Source organism: Ammospiza nelsoni, chromosome 1 (genome assembly GCF_027579445.1).
Source record: "Ammospiza nelsoni isolate bAmmNel1 chromosome 1, bAmmNel1.pri, whole genome shotgun sequence".
Classification (NCBI taxonomy): Eukaryota; Metazoa; Chordata; class Aves; order Passeriformes; family Passerellidae; genus Ammospiza; species Ammospiza nelsoni.
In genome coordinates, this window is record NC_080633.1 from 43787356 (window position 1) to 43809164 (window position 21809).

The 21809-nt window shown below is 37.0% G+C and overlaps 1 protein-coding gene across 3 annotated transcripts in view; it reads left to right on the forward strand.

The window, feature by feature from the left end:
- Positions 1-21809, forward strand: part of NEK11 (NIMA related kinase 11) — an 82027-nt gene that overhangs the window by 27889 nt on the left and 32329 nt on the right. For all 3 annotated transcript variants that reach the window (XM_059474955.1, XM_059474964.1, XM_059474972.1), the window contains 6 exons: positions 5946-6095; positions 6179-6257; positions 6759-6844; positions 10622-10741; positions 12360-12453; positions 13313-13448. In XM_059474955.1, coding sequence (XP_059330938.1) covers positions 5946-6095; positions 6179-6257; positions 6759-6844; positions 10622-10741; positions 12360-12453; positions 13313-13448 — 665 coding nt within the window. The remainder of the gene's footprint in view (positions 1-5945; positions 6096-6178; positions 6258-6758; positions 6845-10621; positions 10742-12359; positions 12454-13312; positions 13449-21809) is intronic.

Sequence of the window (21809 nt, forward strand, 5' to 3'; positions counted from 1 at the left end):
TTCCTAGGGAGGGGGAAATCTCTTTTTCTTGAATTGAGATAGATGAATTGAAAGAAGCAACTTTCTGTGAAACTTTAGATGGATGAGCAAAGAGTGACTCTGGCTGAGAGGATAGCAGAAGGACCTTCTTAGGAACTAAATTTAAGAACATTAGCTCATGTTAAAAGCAAGAAAGTATTAGAAAGTGGAGCTAAAATGAGAGTTACTGTCGTGTTAGAAGAAAAACAAAGAGGCACTCTGTTTTAGAGGAGGCTCAAATGTAGAAAGAATAGTGTTAGTTCCGCGTTTAGATGGCACAAATTCTTGAGATCAGGACTTCTGAGGTGATGATTAAAGGATCAAGTTTAGGAGCGGAGGTCTGTTGAAAGACTTTTGGGAACTTCTAGGTGTGCAGGTACTCTTCCAATTCTTCTAAGACGAAGAAGGATTTTTTTGGAATGGCAAAAATATTTCGCTTGTTTATATGTGTGTCCTAAAGCATCTCATGCTTTAAGATTACAGTTAAAAGTATTGAGTTTTCAAATTTTATTATAGTAATTTATTTAAGGGGTTTTGTTTCTTTTATGAGCTGTTTCGTTGTTTGGGGTTTTTTTGTGTAGGTATGTGTATCAGAAGATTAATTTTTTTGATAAATATTTCAAACCAGGAAAGTTCCTTCATAAAACATTTGGCCCCTGAAATATAGTTTGATTGATTGCTTGATAATTTACTCAAGCTGTATCTCAGTTCTGCCTTTTCAAAATATCCTTGTGGCTGCAGGATATAATTCTAAAAGCAGAGAACAGTCATCTATATTTTCAAGTGGTAGCAACCATTTTTCACAGTTGACATATTCAGTCCACTCAACGGATATGTCAGGAATCTCATCTCATGGCCTTTGTAGCTGACTGCTATGGATTTGATGTCAGATTCTCTCTTGTTCATTTGTAGCAAATATCAGGTAATACATGTGGTCAATAAAAATATATTGGGAGAAGATTTCAAGTGAATAGACAGGGAAGCCTGCCTTTTGTGCTCTTCTGCTGTAAGGAATAATTTATTTTATTGCAGTGCAAATAGAAAGTAAAATACATGTTGAAGTTCTATTGTGGTTAGTAGTGTCAATCCATATAGGTCATCCAAGTTGTACAGAGTAAGCATAATCAGAGTTTGGTCCTATACTTTTATAAGTCCTGTGTTGATCACACTTTCAAAATTTACAAAAACACAGAAAAAAGCCTCCCATCCCAAACTCAGTAGCTACCAGCTTTCTGCTATACTTTCTGCCTTCTGTGATCTTTCCAAAGCATTACCAAGAGCACTCACTGAAGGATGAAACTGCCTTCAACAGGAGCTTCTTGGCTCTCTCTGTGGGGCCAGTGAGAGCCAAGAAGGAGGAGGAGGTGTGCCCTCAGTACTTCCCCAGCCCACAAACCCCTTTTTTTGCTGAGCCAGGAAACTCCTCTGATCAGAACTTGTGTTTGATTGATACTCTCATATTTTAATCTTTGAATAATGATTCTATTTGACTTTTTCTCCCCTATCCCCATTTAACAGGGGCCAAAAGACAAGAGGGCACTGAGCTCACAGGAGACCCCACCCTGAAGGCTCCAGGTGGGATTAAGTCCTTGGGCCACTGTGCAGGAGGTTCTGATGCTCATGAAGAATCAAAGACTCATAGAATGCTTTGGGTTGGAAGGGCCCTTAAAGATCATTTCATTCCAACTCCCCTGCCATGGACAGGGACACATTCCACTAGATGAGGTTGCTCAAAGCCCCATCCAGCCTGGCCTTGAACTCTCTCTCAGTTTGAAGTTGTTACCCCTTGTCCTGTCATTACACAAATTTGTAAAAAGTCTCTCTCTGGCTCTCTATCACTTCATGTGCTGCAAGGTGCTCTGAAGTCTCCCTGGAGCCTTCTCTTACCCAACTGAACAGCCTCAACTCTCTCAGCCTCAATCCTTGGCAGGGGTGTTCCAGCCCCCAGATCATCTCTGTGTACCTCCTCTGGACTTGCCTCAACAGGTCTGCATCCTTCTCATCTTGAGGGCCCAGAGCTGGATGCAGTACTCCATGTGAGGCCTCAGAATAGTGGAGTAGAGGGAAGAATCTCCTTCCTCAGCCTGCAGATCACACTCTTCTGATGCAGCCCAGGATGGGGTTGGCTTTCTGGGCTCTCAGCACACATTGCCAAGTCATGTTGAGCTCTTTATCAAGCAACATCCTCCAAATCCTTCTCCTCAGGCTTGCTTTTCCATTCTGCCCAGTCTGTATTTGTGACCTAAGTGCAGGAACTTGCAATTTGCCTTGTACTCCATGAGGCTGGCACAAGCTCGCCTCTCAAGTGTGCCAAGCTCCCTCTGGATGACAGCCCTTCCTTCCAGCATGCTGACCATACCACACAGCTGTCAGCAAACTTGCTGAAGATACACTCAGTCCCTCTGTCCATGTTGCTGACAGAGATGTTAAACAGCACAGTTTGTTGACCTCTGAACACTTTCAAAGACTTGCCCAAGTCTTTTATATGTAGATGAATTGACATTCTCTCTTCAGACTTCTGTTCCTGATCTCCAGCAGGATTCAAAAATTTGCACACAAAAATTCAGACTTACAAATGTTCCCTTGTTAAACATAAGATAATGTAAAATATCTTCTGGAAAAGACAATTAGTGCTATCTCACCTTGTTATTGTGATCCTCTCACTGTTCAGTTCATTGGAAGGACCTTAAATTCTGCTGCATTACTGATGTGCTCTAAAGAGACACTGTACTTTTCAGGTTCACTGAAATGTTATGCAACTGGCTTTTCAAAACTGGCTTGAATATTCACAGTGCAGCAGCTGGTGCAAGAAGTACTGTCCTTTATAGCCCAAGGTCATTAGATGGGAAAAAGCTTCATGTTTTACAGTTTTTCTGCAGTTGGTCTCAGAGAAGTGGCAGCATTTATGTTTTTGTTCAGTTGAAATGTCAGGGCTGTAGTTCTTTGTTATTCCACGCTTTATGTCAAATCTAAATTCACAGGAGGCAAATTGAAGTTGGCTCCCATGTTTTCCTCAGCATCCCTGAGCCTGGACTGGCTGGGCCATGAGATAAAATCTTTGCAGATGACACAGTCTGGAGTTTCCTCCTTTGCAGACAAGAAGTTTCTTCAGGGAGCAGATCTCAGTTGGGCAGTTCACCACCACTGCTTCCACTGGTGCTTCCCACCGTAGCTCCGGCAGGCGGAGCAGAGTCAGAGCGGTGCCGGCAGCTGAGCCGAGACAGAGAGAGCCCCAGAGGCCAGGCTGGGCCAGGGCTCAGTCACTGCTGTGTTTGTGTGTGTCACTGACTTAGAGGTTTACAAGCCATCTAATACTTATATAGATACACAAATAAAAGAAATTAATTGCAAATAATTTTCAGACCATTCACTGGTAGCCCAGCCCAGCGTCACCCCGAGGCGCTGCTCTGCCGCTGTCCCGGTGTCCCTTCCTGCCCTCACCCACCCTGTGGTGACACTGGTGCTGTTGGGGCTTGGCCAACACTGCCGTGCCTCCAGTGCTGTGGCAGAGGCAAAGTGATGTCACAGTCACATGTAAATCCATTGTACTCCATCTTCCATCAAGTACTGTCAGAGTTTGACAGATGATTTGTCTGTTGTGTTTGGTTAAATTGGGCTACCTACACAGATCTTGAGGCTTTCATTTTATTGTGCTTGCTTGTCTATGCTATTCTCCCATTTTGTCTTTTTCTTTAATGTTAACATACAAAAAATGGAGCAATGTGAAGGCTGAGGGGATGGGGCTCAAGAAGACAGCACAAGGAGTTCTCATTTAAGGGCTGATGAGTGAGTATTGAGGAAATTAAATTCACAGACGTATTTCTCACAGACTCTGAAGCCAATGAATTCTTAAAACATTCTGATATGATCAGACAAATAGATATATAAGCCTTAGAGATATATTCATTTATATTATCTGACTTTTAAAGTTGAATTTAAAGCTAACTTGGATCTTATAACCTTTGAAGAATTGTAATGTTTTTACCAAAGATCAGATGTTAAAAGGATGACAATATTTATGTATGAAACTTAAACCTCAAAAAACCCTCAGGGTGGTTTCTCCTAAGAGGGAGGAGTTGGAGGTCTGTCAGTTGAGATTGGGGAGAACACATTGAAGCCTGTCCAGATGCTCCATTTTGTGATGTAATTGAGCATAAGTAGCTTCAACATGAACTTGTCATGCCACAATTTTGCTGAAATTATGTGCTCTTCGGGAACCTTGTCAAACCCATTTGTGAATATAGGGAGTTGTCAAAGCAAATATGCTGGCTGGCTGGCTGGTTTAATGACCATTTTAGAATTTTATAACATTGGCGCTTATGCAGGCTAAGATTATAAAAGTAATTAAATGATATGTTTGGATCATGTGTGGATTGCTTATGGGAACTGGGAAGCAATTTCCTCCTGCTCCTCACAAGGTGCTTAGAGCAGAAATGTAGAAACACAACTGAGAAATGCAGTTTTGAGCCAAAAGCTTGCCTATTATTTCTTTGGGTGTTTGCAGCTCAGCAGCTCTCTTGGGAAGAAATAGCCTTGTTCAGGAACCCAGGGCAGCATTTCTCAGCTTAGGAGATATTTATTTAATTTCAAGGATTTTGGTTCTGCAGAAAGAAACTTTATTCTTTTTCCTTCATTTTTCTTTACTTTTTTCCCCAGTTTTTTTCTTTCATGGAACAGATGGGATTTTCCCTGGATAGCCTGTTCACAGCCCTGGCTGCAGCAGAATGCCCTGGACATTCTTTTAATCTTTCTCCACCTCAGGTGTAGTCAGAGTACTAAACTAGATGAATAAATCAGCTTCCCTGATGTGTCAAATCCTGTGTTCCTAATGGCTCATTAAACAATTTCTAACTGCCAGAATCAAGCAGCTTCCAAAACATATTGATTCTGCAAAAAGAAGTTATAGTACAGTCTGTCAGGTTGGGATTTTCCTTCTTTTTTTCTTCTCTCTGGCTGATTTCCATTTTTATTTGATGCTTTCAGATGCTGTGTGCATAGGGTTTTGGGTTTTTTTTTGGTTGTTGTTCTTTTTGCTTTAAGTATTTTCTCATGTAGTAATTATCTTGTTTCAGAGTCTGAACATACATCACAAATACAGATTATCATCTGTGTCTTACTGTTTACTGATTTTGTAAGTTTGAAGGCTGTTTGACAGCCTTTGACAGTTAAATCTTTAAAAAACCTAGGCAAGCATTTATTTACCTCAGTAGTTGTTCTTTAGCTGGTTCTTTGCAAAAATGCTCTGCTAATGGTTTTCACATACTTGCTTGAGAAGTACCAGTGAGTAGAGCCCCCTCAATTTGCACTGGATGAAGAGCCTGGCTTTCAGCTTTAAAATTGTTTGCTCTTGTTCTTTTATTGCCAGATGGACCAAAACAACTCCTCTTCTTTAACCAAAATGAGTAATTGAAACTTTATTCATTATTTCCTTTCAAAGATTTTTATACTGCTTTCCTGACAGCCATTCACCCATACATATTTCTTATAATTATATTTTATTGTCTTACTTCTTCTGAAATCAGAGATTAAATTATAAACACCACAATCAAATACCAGATATTTAAACTGGTTGCTTCGATGAGCCTTGGCCTTTATCTGGTCTCTCCAGAATTTTCTATGACCTTGATCAAGTCAATCAAGGCCAAGTCAGTGAAGTGATCAAGTTGGTCAAGTCAATCATTGATCAAGTCAGCATCCCGACTGGAGAAAGACCTGAGCATCCTCCAAGGCCTGCAAAACTCAACTCCCCTATTTCAAAAAAATGTTCATCAGACAGAACTCAGCTGAAGTGCAAACTGTTATGAATAGTCATTGTATAAAATTATTATGAGAGTGTTTATTTTAAAATGTTCAGCTTGGTGACCTTTTATGATGGCCATTAGGACTGGTGAATAATACATACTATTCCCACTTCTTTGTTCTTCAAGGTCTCTGGGATGCATTTTGTATGAGATGTGCTGTATGAACCATGCATTCACTGGACAGAATTTTTTGTCTGTTGTGTTAAAAATTGTGGAAGGTGAAACACCTTCTCTTCCTGACAGATATCCAAGCAAACTGAATGCTGTGCTATGCAGGTATGTTATTTTCTTGTTTAGCAGGTTTTCAGTAAGTTTGGACAATTATAATCAATTATTATATTTGGTTTTTAATGTTTCAGCATGTTAAGTAAGGATCCTTCATTGAGACCAGCAGCAGCAGAGATCCTAAAATCCCCTTATATTGATGAACAACTACAGGTATGTAAGAAAAAGCAGTAGCTGTACACTTGCCATTTGAGTATGTATTTTGCAGAAGCAAAATGGAGGCAGGGAAAACATGGTGAGAAAAAAAGAATTTGATAGCTCTTCGTGGGAGCATTAATCCAGGGGACTTTCAGAGCTATAGTACAAATATGACTGAGGAAAGAAGCCCTTATCACTTGATATGCTGAATGTATCCCCTCTTAAATGTTATGAGCAATAAGAAAACCAGACATTTATGCATTAAAAAAATGTATATCACTTGGGCCTGGGTACATATCTCTGAACTGTTCTGGTTACTCATAGTTTTAATGAAAAGCAATGCCTTTTGCTCTTTTTGCCCAGGCTTCAGTGCCTGTATTATTTGGCTTTCTGAGAAGGTGGGGAAGGAAACTGCTTGGTCAGTTTTTATATTAGGATGGTATTGGGTAATAGCTGAGGATTCTGAATAACTTTAACATCAAATCTTGATACCCCGTCTGTTTTATTTCCCCGCAGAAAATACAGTACAAGTTCACAAACATGACTGTGAAAGACAAGGCACTTAACTGTCACAAAGAATCTGCTCCTATTTTTGGTGCCGTGTAAGTATTTTAAACAGTTTTATGGGCAGTACTATATGAATTTACAGTGTTGCCAAATAATGTCATTAACTTGTGTCTGTCATCACTTATGTCAATCTCATAGTGCTTTATGCTTGGACAAATCTATTCCCTAGAAATACAAGAGCAACCACTCCCATTAAGGAGATGCATAATTAAAGTTTAGGGAGTAAAAAAAGATTTGCAGATGAAATATTTTTATTATGTGACTGTGTAAATTGCACGTGCCTGTGCATATGTTGATGTTAACTTAGTACCAGCTGGTATGTAAATAACATTTGTTCTGAAATTTTGGAAGTTTAAGCTGTCATTTTAGTTAGGTCATCATCATTTATAGTGCTGCTGTTTCTGTACCTACTAAAAATTGCATGTGAAAGCTGTGTTTCCTAAATGACACCAGACTGAAAGCATGCACACTTAAACTAATATTAAGCTAATGCCTCTATAGGATACTGTTATTTTTGTCTTGTAACTTTAGTGAGAAATCGAGAGTGGTGATGTTTCTTGGCTGTTACAGCAGCAGTGTCTTCACACATAATCTCTCTCTTAGTCATTGAATATATATTGAATTAAATAATTGCATTAAATTACAATGCTGCAATGTTTAAAGCAAATTCTAACATGGACATTTTCATTTTGCCTGTGTAAATTAGCTCTGCAGTTTCATGGCAACTCGCCCTCCTCCCCTTTGCTCCCCATTCCTGAACTTTCTGTACAGGTTTTGTTCTGTTGGGAGCTAGCAAGAGCAAAACCTGAAGTTTGTGATCCTGTGAGGAAGCAATGAACATCCATGTTTCTTGTTTCCTTTTAAATAATTTTCAAGATTTTAACAGCTCTCTGATATTTGTTTTGAATTATTAGGTAACAGCAAAATAAGAATTGTTTTAATAAAGATTAAAACAATCCAGAACTGGCAGTGCCTTTGAGGCAATAGGATTTTCACCTCCGTTTTTGTGACCTCTGCTCTTGTACAGGACCCACAGTTTTGCAGCTGTGATCACTTTGCAGATGCTGCCAATTCTGCAGCTTACAAGCCTCCCTTCAGGAGAGGTGACCATCTTCAGCTTTTCCAAGCAAAGGGTAGTTTGCTGTCAGTGGTAGGAAGAGAGCAGAGTACAGACAGTTGAAATCAGCATAGCAAAACCTTTTATACATAATTTCACACAGTTTAACTGCTGTCACTGTGTTGGCTCTCATCTCTACAAATTGTGTTTGGAGTTTCTACTTGTCACTTCTATCCCTAATGTCTCTTGTTGACAGATGAGTCTCTGGTTTTTTGTGAGGACAAAGTTTTCCATTTTGGTACAAATAGGTACCTTTGGTATAAATAGTTCATTGAACTTTGCAAGCCTTGATGTAAAATAAAATAATAAATATATATATCCAAGTAAATTCAATTAACTGTGAGAGGATTCCTTCCTTTTCAAATTACATATAGTTAACCACAGAGATGCTCCTTAGAGATATACTGTAAATAGTTTTGGGGCACTGAAATGTTTCCCAGATATTATGCCATGAATGTATGAATTATATCCATGTTAATATATTGTATTCATATTAATATAATTATATCCTTATTAATTATGAGATATAGTCAGTATTTAATGCTTGTTGAAAAATAGATTATTAAAATCTTCAAGAAACTTTTAATTCTTGCCTTTATCTTGTGAACACTATTTCAGATTCTCTATATGCACCAAAACCATTTTATCTGCTTTGGGGAAGCAGTATTGTTATTTGCAGAATGTCTATCCAGACTTCAAATATCCTCATGCTTCTAGAGGAGACTGATAAAACCTTGTAAATATGTACTGCATTCTATACCTGATCCATTGTCATTAGCTAGAATGTATTGAGTCTCATCGCCTTTCAAATGGACATCATTTTCTGACAGAGCTAGCATGTGGAAAGGACATTTATACAAATCCCAGAATCTGTAAGTATACTCTTTCAGAAGCAAGTTTGTAGTTTCTAAGAGGAAGAGCAAGTAGTTCTAACTACAGACATCATGCTCTTATACTATTGCTAGAAGAAAATAGAAAGTCTGCTTCTGTGCAGAGGTCCAGAGTTTCTATAAATCATGAAACAATGAATGTCAATTTATCTTGAGGTTTTAAAATTCAAAGCATCAATTAGAGAAAAAGTCCCAGGAGAAGCCTTACTGTAACTTATCCTCACTTGTACTGCAGTGTGATTATTTTTGCCCAAGTGTTTGGAATATGCAAGAAGTCATAATCTTATAATGACTCTCATTGTACTTATGAGAGCATTAGCTGCCAGTACTGTCACTGGTAAGTAAAATGCCAAATAATTCCTGCAATCCCAGATATAAACAGGTAAGCAAAATGAACTAAAAATACATGAAAAATGACAGAGAGCAGAAAAGGGTAGGAGAAAAGTATTAAACATAGTGAATTCCCCACATCTGCTGTCTTGCAGCAATACTCTAGTCCCAGTGAGTGTATAAATACTTGCTTGCTGTGGTGTTCTCCTCAACCATTGCCACTTTATGTTTACTTTTTTCTCACCAAGAATGCTTTTTGCTGTGCAAAGCAAAAAGGTTGAGTCTAGTTTCTTCTAGTAAAGGCCTCTGATGGCTTATTTTAATCTATTCTCACTCAAGTAATACATTTTAAATATTTAAGTAAGTATAAGGCTGTACAGGTTCAGTTTCAACTTGCATGAAAAATTGCTTTTTTCCCCATGAGGTTATTTTAATTTAAATTAGAGGTTTTTACAGGAGACAAGAAATATGTCTACATTATTCATACTTGAAGAGTTAGTTCCTTTCTTATGAATAATTGAAGTCTTCTTGTCTTTGTCCTTAATCTTTCATATTTCACACTAATATTCATATCTTTGCACTATTCGAACAACATAATGAATCTTCTCTGCTCATTTATTAAAATCCTGATTTCAAAATGATAGTCCAGAAGGAGTGTTACAATTTGTATGGTTACAAACCTGGCCTCTTAGATTATCAGAAGTGAATTTATCTCATAAGAGCATAAACAGTAATTTTAAATGAATACTTGGTATTATAAATACATGGTATAATAGATATATATTGTGTAAGTGAAGGGAGACTGCCAAGGCATTTCAAACTAGGGTGTAATTTTTGTTTTAATTACTGGAGGATGTGAGATAAAAATCTGAGATTAGTATCCTTTTTCTGATAAAGGAATAATATTGCTCTCCTTGGTTGATAAATACAGCTGAAATACGTAAGTCAATAATTCATGCTCAGCTTTCAGAGATGGTCTATGGAGACCATTTTACCTGTGAACTCTTATTATTGATTTGGACCAGGAATTCAAGAGGAGAGCATTATAATTATATCTGTCATTAAGGACACATAAATATTCTCATTTATTCCAGACAGCTTGTAACAATCAATGTAAAATGTACAAGCCATATTATGGCTCTCATTTAATGACTGCCTTTGTACTTGGAATATGCCCAATAATGAAGCCTGACAGGGTAAATATTTCACTGTGCTTCAATATTTATTCTTTTAAGGAGATGAATCTGCCTTTTTCCATCCTCACCTGAAATGAATCACCCTCTTCACAAATCCAAGTTTAAATATTTCAATTTAAAGAGGCATTTGCTTTCCAAACCAAAGTCTATTTAGTCTGCTATAGTTCCAGAGACTTTCTAATTATTCCATTTGAAATGTCACTGTGTTTCAATATCCCGTCAAAATACTGACTATTTACATTTTTATATGAAGATGGGTTTGCTTGCATTCAATTTCAGGCAGAAGAAAGTTCATTTGCAAACTCTGCAGGAACTTTCTGAAGTTCAGAAAATGACACCGCGGGAACGAATGCGGCTGAGAAAATTAAATGCTGCAGACGAGAGGGCAAAGAAGTTGAAGTAAGTTGTGCCCTAACCATGCAATTTTGCCCACCCATCAGTCTAATGGGAGAGTTAGAATTGTCAAGGTAGAAATAAAAATTGTATGAATCTTCAAAGGCAGTGAGGATTTTGGGTGACAAAAAAATCACACTGATGTAGGAAGAAACTTAGAACATTAGCCCAAAACTGGTGCTTCGAGTACCATGGTTCTGGTTAAATAAATATGTGAGAGATTTTCAAATGTGTTACAGTAAGAGGCATTTTTTAAATGACTGTTGATGTTATGAATTGCACAGTCTGAGGAGTCAGACATTTAGCTGCAATCCAGCTTTTGTCAATTGTTTTGGCCTCAGAGGTTTTCCAGTAGCAGTTAATAGCTCAGGGGATAGATAGTCTTGTCAAAAGATCAAATGGGGATAATGGACATGTTGTAAAGTGTTTATGATTGATGGTTTTTTTCATTAAGTGAGGCATAATAAAATGTTTTGGAAGAGACTAGGTACAGTTTCTGATGAAATATGAGAAACAACTGGAAGACTTTGTTTGGGGTTTTTAAACAAAAACCAGAATATACTGCTTTGATGACACATTTGAAGCAAAGAACTAAGACCTTCATGTCCTTTTGAAAAGTATGCCTGAAGAACACTTGTGTCTGACTGGCACACATAAATTGATTCTCATTTTAAAAAACCCTCTCCTTGAACTGAAACCACTGTATAAAAAGTATTAAATTTAACACCTCTTCTGCATGGTGCTTTCAATAATACGGAAAGCCAATTCTTGTACTAATATGAAATTTGTAAATAGGAAGTCTGTCTCTTTCACTTTTTAAGAATTAATGGAAATCAGAAAATAATACTAATTGCAAGATTGTTCTAGTTTGGTTTTCAATTTCATTGCTTTCTTGCATTTTGATGTTTTCTGATGAGATTTTCATATTTTTTCTTTCCCCCAAAACCAAAATGAAATATATTTGTTTTGTAATATGAAGGCAACATTAATATTCAGACCCTGTTCTCAGTCATGAATCTTTAAAATGGATCAACATTGAGCTCTAGATCATTATCAGTTGACTCTGGCTGAAAATTTAATAGCAATAGAGATTGGAAACAATGCAAAAATGATATCTTCTCAAGCTGGAGATCTGCTTCCAGCAGTGCAAATCCAGAGATGGGTGGGGAGGGAATGTATTAGTGGAAGTTGGAAAGACTGCTTAATGTAGCACCTGTCCTAAGTGGTTCCACACAGACACTCACAGTTACCAACTGGGCCTTAGAGGAAGAGTTCATAGCACACAAATATTGCATGCCTGTCTACAGCTGAAAGGTTCCTGCACTACCTGGTGGAATAAAGCCAAAAGTATTTCAGACCTTTGGAAGAACTAGAAAAGACTGGGACTAGTAATTTACTCTTTCTTAATTATGTTATGCAAGCTGTGAAGGTAAAATATAATAGGGTTTGGAAATAAGGTCTGAAATCTCCTTTTGTGTTCATTATAAAACCTGAGTAGATGCCATGAATATTTGGCAGCATGAAAATCTCAGTACAGAATTTGTTTTCCCATGTCTGCTTTTAGAAGATCCCTTTGTGCATGCCCTGATATCACATTCTAAATACAAGTGTTCTGTATTTACAGGCAGCTTGCAGAAGAAAAATATCAAGAAAATATCAAACGAATGCAAGAATTCAGGTCCCGTAATTTTCAGCAGCTGAATGTCAATGTCCTACATGTAAGTATGGGCTGCTGCTTTGGAGGTCTTGTTTTTGTGCACCCAGTGTATAGCACTTTTCTGTTTCCCACATGCTTTCTTTAGCACTAGAGACACAGGCCTGTTCTGAGACTAATAACTGGGAAGTGCATCAAAATCTGAACTGCTTAGCTGAACCAGTTGATCTGTGATGAGGCAAAGTACATTCAATTATTCAGATATGATTCAACCAGCTCTCTATTCATTACACAGTTTTATTTTTTTCAGTTACCTTTTCCTAATTTTCCCTTAAGTCTAAATCTGCTCTCTGAAATGTTTTTACTGACTGTATGACATTGCAGTTCAAAATACATTTCTTTTCAAGATGTTTAGTTGTAATCCTTTAAACATTTTATATTTGGTGTGGCTGAGAGTTCTTTTCATTTGGCTAAGCATATTAACACTTCAACTGACTTTCTAGTAAGAATGAAGCCTTGGAATGACTCCCAGAATCAGTTGTCCTTTGCTTTTAAGCAATCTGCAACAGAAGATGAGCCAGTTCAATTCTAGCACCACATCCTATTGTAGAAAGAAAAGGGTCAGTTTTGAAATAGTTGGTGAATACATCAGAGAAATATTTTTTGTGTGCTTGGTATTCTATATTTTCTTTTGTGTATCCTCTGGTTTCTGTCTTCTATTGTGTCTAGAAAAAAATATATATTAAACCTGCTTTTTCTTATGGATGAGTCACTACTAATAATTTACAAAAATGTTAGGATTTTATTTTAGTATTTGCCTAATGCATGTTCCAGGAATTGTGTAGATCAGGGCAACCATTGTGTTGTTATATTGCTGAAAGCTCTATTCCTGTTTCTCCATGCTCTTTCATAATTTGACTTAGGAATCTGCTGAGCAGACTTCAAAACACCTCATTCATTCTCAGCCAGCCACTATGGGCAACCATGTGTCCACAGGACAGGATGAACCAAGAGGGAATGGGACAAGTGAACTTGGCATGTCTGAACTTACAGACCATGGTAAGAATTCAAAATCTGATGTTATAATGAAAATTCCTGTCAAGAAAGATTTTTCCCTTGTAGTTCATATGCAGTGGGGAAACTGCAGATAAAAAGTGGTCAGATTTGTAAAGTTGTCAAAAAATGGCAAAGAGAGAAGGACGTTAATCTGGGTGAATGTATGTACAGCAGATGTATAGCAAGGTTGCATGGCAGGAGGTCTGTGCTCCCAAAGCACAGATTGAGTAACCTGTGAGCAGAAATAGAGATGAATGTACTCCCTCCATAGGAGATGCTGAATTAGGAGGAAATAGCTTAAACCTTCCACATATGAAATTATTTGCATTAGAAAAGCATTTCCTAAAACTCATCTTTCTAGTGAAAAAAGGAGTACAATAATTCAAAGTGTTTGCACCTTTGGTACACTTTGATGTCCTTTTCTTTATCTTTAACAATGAGAGGAGCAGATGGAAACTCTTTAAACTGTACTTATCTATATTGTCCACAAATACTTAGCTATTGTCTAAAGAATATGAAGTACTATATAACATGTGTTTTTCTGTTACAGACAAAAAATAGTCAAGCTTTTTGAAAAGTGTCAGATTGTGGAAATCTTGTGGTCAATGAGGAGAATATTTTTAGGATGACATTTATATGGTTTTGTCTAAAATGTTCTGGAGTAGTGTCTTACTCATATATTTAAAAATTACTGTGTGAGCACTATTATGGTGAAAGATTTTTAATCAGATTAAAATCTTGCAAATATGCATCAATATACTTTAAAGTAGGAAGACTACTTTTCTCTAATAGCGCTGCCTTCTAGTGTTGGTTTATGTGCATCTGTGAAAGTATAGGTCATTAAATTAATGGCATCAGAATCAGTTTGCTTGTGGTGGAGGTGTTTTGGGGTTTTTTAATAGCAAATGGCTGTTTTTTTCTTTCAATGTACCCTCATTTGTGTCTGTGTGGTTGGCTTGCTGCTTCACAGCATGAGGGGAGATGACCTGTGTAGGAGAGAACCCAGCTTCTAGAAATACATCCTGGGGGGAGGGTGGGGAAACGTGCAAAGGGAGGACTGAGAGAAAGCAGTAAACGTGGGTGAGAGCTGGGCTGGGAGAAACACACAAAGACTCCTCAATAGAAACAGAACAACATGCTTGGAAGGAAAGAAACTGATTTTTCTGCCTTTAGAGGTCATTAAGCTTTTAAACTATAATGACAGGAGTGAGATGCATTTGTATCTGTGATGCAAAAGCTGGGTCAGCCCATTGTACAAAGAAAGCTGAATGCATGTTTAATTGCTTGTGCCAGAGTCTCTGATGGAGGAGTGGTGGGTTCATGACAAAAAAGAGTTGTGGATGAGCAAGAGAAATTACATGGTTTCTTTTCTTTGCTTTCTGAATACCTTGTTATTCCTGAAGCTGATGTCAAAGCTTGTTCTTATTCTATTCAGTATTCATGCTCTTCTTTTCTTTAAGCATTTCAGTGCAACCATGCATATCCTACATGTCTAATTATTAAGTTATTAATTGCACCTTTGCACTTGAAAATGTAGAAACTGTTCCAGCTATTGATTTTCCAACAGAATTTAGTTCTTGATCAATGGCTATACAAGAATAAAAGGAAAAAAAAAACTTATAGGAAGGCTATAAAATGGTTTTAGCAAGTTGTCTTACGTGTTAATTAATCTTGCTGACCCTTATTATGTTAGCAGAAGAAGTTAGCCCGTGAGAACCAGACTAACAAGCTCCCTAGTTACAACTAATCACTCAGAATATTTGGAAAGGAGAGAAAAGGCAGGAGCAAGTTTTGAATTACCAGGGCAGACCTAAAATATCATCTCAAGAAAAGCTAATGACAACAGCTAGGGATAGTAGCCCAGACTCAGCAGGTGTGGAGGAAAGTTCAGAGTATCTGTGGCTAACCTGCAGTCCTTCTAAAATTTGCAACATGAGCTAAAGAGAAGAGCAGGATTTGGAGTATTGAAAGATCAAACTATTAAAGGATTAAGGGAAGAAATAGAGAATAAAACACCTTGCACTCCTCTTTCAGTGAAAATTATCTAAGCCATTATTGAATCACAGTTGTATGTCATTGTGGAAGGTGTCAAATACAAAGCTCAAGGTTTAGCTTTAGTGAGTAGTTTTGAATACTGTGGCATCTTGAGTCAGATTTAGTAGTGGTGATTACACTTAACTGAAAGTCAGGACGAACAAGGCAGTGTGGTTAGATAAACAAAACCCAATATGGCAGTTTGGGGTTTTGGACTTCACAGAGGACAAAATTTAGCAATGGCAAAAGCATTTAACTGCTATAGACTTCCCTGGGAAGTTTAAGTTTCTCTCCATGTTTGTTTTATGTAATCAGCAATGATATTCTGAACATTTTTTATTCTAACTCTTAGCCTTGTGCATTTGAGAGATATTTGAAAGAGTTCTTTGAAATCACCTACAGCTGACCAATTTGTTAGTCTTCAAGCATATTTATTTTCTGGAATATGAAAGATGTGAGTGGACCCTGTGGTTTTGATGTGGAGATGAACTCAGTGAACTACAGAAAAGCTTCCTCAATACTGTTTACAACTGGTACAAGTTCTTGAGAATCTTAAAAGAAATTATCAGATTGTTATTCCAAAAGAGAAATGTTGCAGGTCATGTAAATGCTGTTTCTTTAGAATTTTTAAGATGCGTTGCCTTATTGCCTTGCAGCTTAACTACTTCTCTCCTCCTGTGCATAAACCTCTATAAACTTCTATACGGTTCATATGTTTTAACACTGGTCACTTTTAGCATAGCTGGACCTTCCATCCTTATTCTTTCCTTAAGATGCTTCCTAGCTCTTACCTCAGAATATATAATAGATTTTTTTGGTTTTTAATGCTCTAAGTTTTGAATTTGGAACTCTGTTCTTTGAGTTTCCTCATTTTCCGTTATTCCACTTCTCAGGGTCATCTAGTGTTTGTTCTTATGTTATCCTGGTTCTGGGACTTGGTCTCTCCAGCTGGCATGCATACTAGAACAAAGGATTCTTTTGGTTTGGCTATTACTTTTCTCCAGATTTTCAGAGAGGTGGTCAGGGTAACATTACTTGCAATAGTGAAGATTTAAAAATGCCCTTTAGACTTCTATTTCTCTGAAGGTGCTATAATAAGTTTCTGAACAGTTCTGCATTTTTAATCATACTATCAAAAGTAAGCAAATATTCTCCTTATAAAAGACAGACAATGGAGTGGCTAAGAAGGACCTAGAGTAAAATTACTTCTGTGATTACTGTTAGCCATATTAAGTAAATAACTGAAGCATGTTGATGGTATCATTGGAACAGTAAATGTTTTTACTGTATTGTTTCAGCTAGTTAGACCACTAACATGTTCTTTAGGAGACTAAACCTTTGTAAATAGAAGAAAACGAAAAGCATTTTTGCTCATTTGCAAGTCTTTTATCTAATAGTTTTAATCTGCATTGGTTTTTAAATTGGTTAATTTGAAAACAAAACTTAAATTATTTTTTGCTAATGAGATATTTATGGAAAGATAAATGTTTTATAGTTGTGTTTAATATTAGTTGAAAAATGTTGATATCTCTGTCTTATGTGTCCAGGATTTTATGAAATTTTCATCATACAAATAATTTAATTTTATGGCAGACAGTGCAGTTAAGAATATATTGTACTACTAGGAACAGTTTTGGGTTACTATAGATATCTTTGTGTCTCTTCCATCTTCAGTTTCTCCAAGTACATGCAAGAGACAAAGGAGCTGAAATAAGATTTGTATAGAGATAGTACACAGAAACACTGAGCCACTGTCAGTGTTGAATTCAAATATTTGTGTGTTGAATATATATGCATTTATGCATCTGTACACTTCATTTGTTTCCAATGAGCAGTGTAAAATGGAATAGCTAATGAATAGCATTAGGAATAGCTAATGATTAATAACTGAATTCCCTTTATATTTTGATTTGGATGTTTTGTTTTCTGCTTCATTTCTGCAGTTCATTTTATTGATTAATTATTTCTGAATATTGGAAAGCATATTTTGCAGGTCATGGCAATGATGCAGGAATGAACAATGAAAAATGCGTCAGGATAAACTTGTACCTATGTTTCCTGTTCTTACTGAGGGTTACCTACAAAGTAAATTATTCATCTTCTCTTGTTATCATCGAAAAGAAAAGCCACCTAGCAATAAATTGCTTAACATCACACACCCACCCACACGCCCCCCTGTCTCTTAACCAATTTTTTATAGAAGCTATCTCCATTTGAACTAGGACAGATAGGTCAATGTGTATTTTTCTGGAGATTATTGCATTTTCAGTGCATGTACTTATGTTTCAATAGTGGGTTTGTGAAAGTACTGGTGAGGCAAATTATATTGTAGTGCTGGCAACCAGAGGTCAGTTCATCTAATAGAAAAAAAAACCCAACAAAGCTGTGAAAAAGAACTCTGCATATTAAACTGCTCATTTCCATTAATGATAATGACTGCAGCTGGAATAAAATAATTCATTTTATAAAACATAAGCAAAATATTACCAACAAGATAATAGGACCATCCATGACCTACAACCCAGCCTGGCTGCTATGGATGAATATGGTCAGTGTCTTCCTCTGCCAGTTAGAACAGGGCAGCTCCAGCTGGGCAGGTTCATCACATGTTTAATGTTTAATGATGTGGCCTCCTTCTAGAAAGCTACTGGAAGCATCACAAAAATAATACATTGTTTCCTAATATAGCATTATAATTCATCTTCTAATGTATCTGATTGAGATTGTCATCCACTTTTCTGATTCAAAAAGAATAACCAGAGAAGCAGATACCCCCTTTTCCAGAGAACTGGATATTGACACTTCAGGATGCAGAAAGTCATCATTGCCCTAGATTTTCCACTGACAGACCACTTCAGCTTCTTTTGTGTGTGCTACTACACACTGGGCTAGGTAATGGCAGATCTCTCACTGCATCACATTAATTATTTGAGTGTAGGTGGTTTCACCTTGGTTGCAATGTCTTCTAACAAAGCCAGATTTTACAGCATGGTTCCTCTCAATTCTTTGTACAGATATTGAATAAATTAACACTACTTATGGGGTCTTACTGTAAAGAATCCAGAGAAATCTGTATCAGACCATGTATTGCACCCACCTATGTGGGAAAGTAGTGTGGAATATCAGAAATTTCTTAGTTTACTAGATAGAAAATCCTTTAAGTTGAGGAGCTGAGTCTTTGCAGCTGAAAATAGCATGAAGAGCAAGGCATAATCCTGTTATACAACAATAATAGCTAAAGGTTCAGGGTTTCTGATTCAATTTCTACAGTAGAACTTGCCTTAAAATTGGCTACAAAATCATAAGCTGTATCTAAAAGTGCTTCAGGATAATTCAATGCAATTCCAGATGCAACAAATCTGCCATGTCCTTATGATCATTCTTGATCCTCCTGGTTTGGATCAGCGTTTACAGTTGAAAGATAAACTGGATACAAAGCTACCAAAGGCCCAGACCTTTTACAGGAACCATAAGGAGAGTTAAATTCCACAAGCCACACTCTAACAACCATGAAAACTTAAAACTATGGACTGGCATTTGTGGCTAAAATTGCCACTTTATAGTCATATCAATCTCACAGCTGATGAGACATGGTAAACAAAGGTGGAGAGGATTTATTTTTTTTAAAAGGTATTCAAGAAATTATATATGTATCTGTATTTTTAAGGGCTTGTCTTTATTGTACTGCTTCATTGCCTGGAATGAAAGAAAGCCAAAGCAGAACAACACTGGACATAAGGGGCACTAATAAAATATTATATCCTGCATTTTTGGATTGCCAGCTGGGGCTTCCGTTGTGTTCACATCCATTTTTGTAAGACTCCCAACTCTTCATAAACTGCTACTGCAGTTAATAAACATGTTTTTGTGTGGGAAGGGGTCAAGTTAAAAGAGGAGAATAGCTTCAGTTAAATACTTGTGGTATTTAAATTCTTTGTGCAGAAAAACAAAGTAACAAATTAAAGCCATATGAATAAAGGGATATATTATATGATCTCTCTGATCTCTATTATATTGTTTTTTTATTTCTGTATACTGCAAAGATTATAATTTGTTGAATTCATTAGCTTAATATTTTGTAATACATTACACCTGGCAAACCCCTGATTTCGTTACAGTTTCAAAATAGCTAAGTAAGTTACTGTAATTGTGTGCATTATTCCTGTGTCTCCATAGCTAGTTTTAAGTTATGGATATATTGCTTTGACTTTCAAGTGGGCAAAGTTCAGCTGGCCCTCAAATAGGAATTGTTCACGCATTACAAAATACTCTTCTTTTTCCCTAGCCTGATTTTTCTACAAACTGTGTTGAAGGATTTTCAAGGTAGTTTTGTAAATCTTGGAAGGTTAAAAACCTGTAATATTTGTGAGAAGATCTTCCAGCATCTTTGTACGCACACCTTTCTTTTGGTGCCTGTAAAATTGTCCTTGTTCATACTCATGGGTAACTGAGTAACACTCTTTAAGATGACCATACAAGTGATCACATTGCTCAAAGGCTTTAAGGAAAATCAAGTCTTGTCTTGTTTTTCAGTCTAGCAAGTAAAAACAAAGCAGAATAGTGCTTAGAATAAATGACATTGAGCACCTTTCTGCATTATTCTTGTTACATTATCATTTTTACATTATCGTTTTTAACCAGGAAATCTTGTCTCAATTAAGAGGACAGAATTGCTGTGAGTTCTGCTGTGGTTAACCATTGGTCTTCTCTTCCTTGTGATTACCCTACTTCCAGGATCCTAAGGCTTATTCCCTGACTTGCAGCAATGATAGTGTGGGATGCTTGTGGGGAGAAACTCGCTGGTTTAGTTCTGGCATTTGCAGTTCCCAGTCCTACACTTGTCCTTGGAACATGGGGTGACAAACTCTGAGACTCTTGCAGGATCTGAGGGTGTAGTGTGCTCCTCTGACCTCCTCATCTGTCTCTTGTTTTCATTGCTCGGTTTCACACTGAGCCCAACTTGTCCCAGATTCAATTAAAGCAATACTAAATCTGCTTTATTATAGCAAAATCAAGGTTTAATGAAGTTTGCCAGTTTTACCCAGAAAGTGAAAATTTAATCACTGCTTTTTTTTTTTCTTTTTTATCATTGACTAAAACATTATTGCTTTTATTTAAGAGGTTCTTCCCTTGAAGTATTACCTTTAGAGAGGAGGAGTTGAACTGTAGCCCAGAGCTCCTCAGGAAATCTTTTCCAAATCTATCTACTTTTCAACATGCCTAGCTACTAAAATATTTTCATAGCTTCACAAAAATTCATAGCTTACTTCCTACAAGAAGACTTGCACTTGCAGATTCGCAGAGGGGAACTTGCAAGAGTGAAGTCTTTACACAGCAGTTATGTAAAAAAACCCAAACACTTTCAGTGTGGGGAGAGCAAATTATGTTACTGTACAGCTCCTGCTTTTTTCCTAATCTATTTTTTAGACTGGTTTATTTTGGCATTGATAAAGAGAGTCTATTTCAAAATTCACCTTGGTCAATGACTACAGTTAAAATTATTCTGTCCTGTTCTTTTTAAAAATGGCACAGGAATTCCCTTAACTCCTTCCAAAGTATTATGTTAAAAAACATTTATGAAACCCTCTGTGAATTTAGGAAGCAATTAGAAGGAAATGCACTAAAATAATACTGCATACTGGATTCTATAGCAGATACTTCCAGATAATTTCAGTCTTTTAAGTCTTCCTTAGAAAGATGCTAGTTTCTATTCCAAGTTGTCCTACATGCACAGCAACATAGCTTTGCACTGCACATTAGGCATGAGGCTAAACTGATGTAAATAAAGATGCACCAGGCTTTTGCTGCAAACAAAGCATCAGTGAATAGGATGGTGTTGAAAAATATTTTATAAGGACTCCCAGTCCAGCCCCAGTTAGAGTTTTATAGCTTATTTAACCAGCTAGAGGGCATTTCTGGGGAGCTGAGACAAATTATATGGTGATGCAAGAAGCTGGAGGCAATTCCAAGTGAGGAAGAATTTGCTGTGAAAGAAACTGTAAGTGCTGATTTAGTTTGTCTATTCTGCCAGTTTAGCTTTCACTGCATGTGACTGTCAGACAACTGGGTGGAGGGAATGAGAAGGTGACAGCAGTGAAGATCTTGGTGGAATTCTCCTGCTGTATTTTCTGCTTCACAGAGCAAAGTGTGCCCCTGTGATCTTTTAAATATGTGCTTTCACAAGTGAATTTCATCTAGGTGTATAAGGGCTTAACACCTTTTTGCTTGGTTGCAATCATTTGCTTGTTTTTCTTACTTGTTCAACATATAACTTATATTATTGCTTATATCTAAGTAAAATACATTTTGCATCTTTACTACATCCAGATT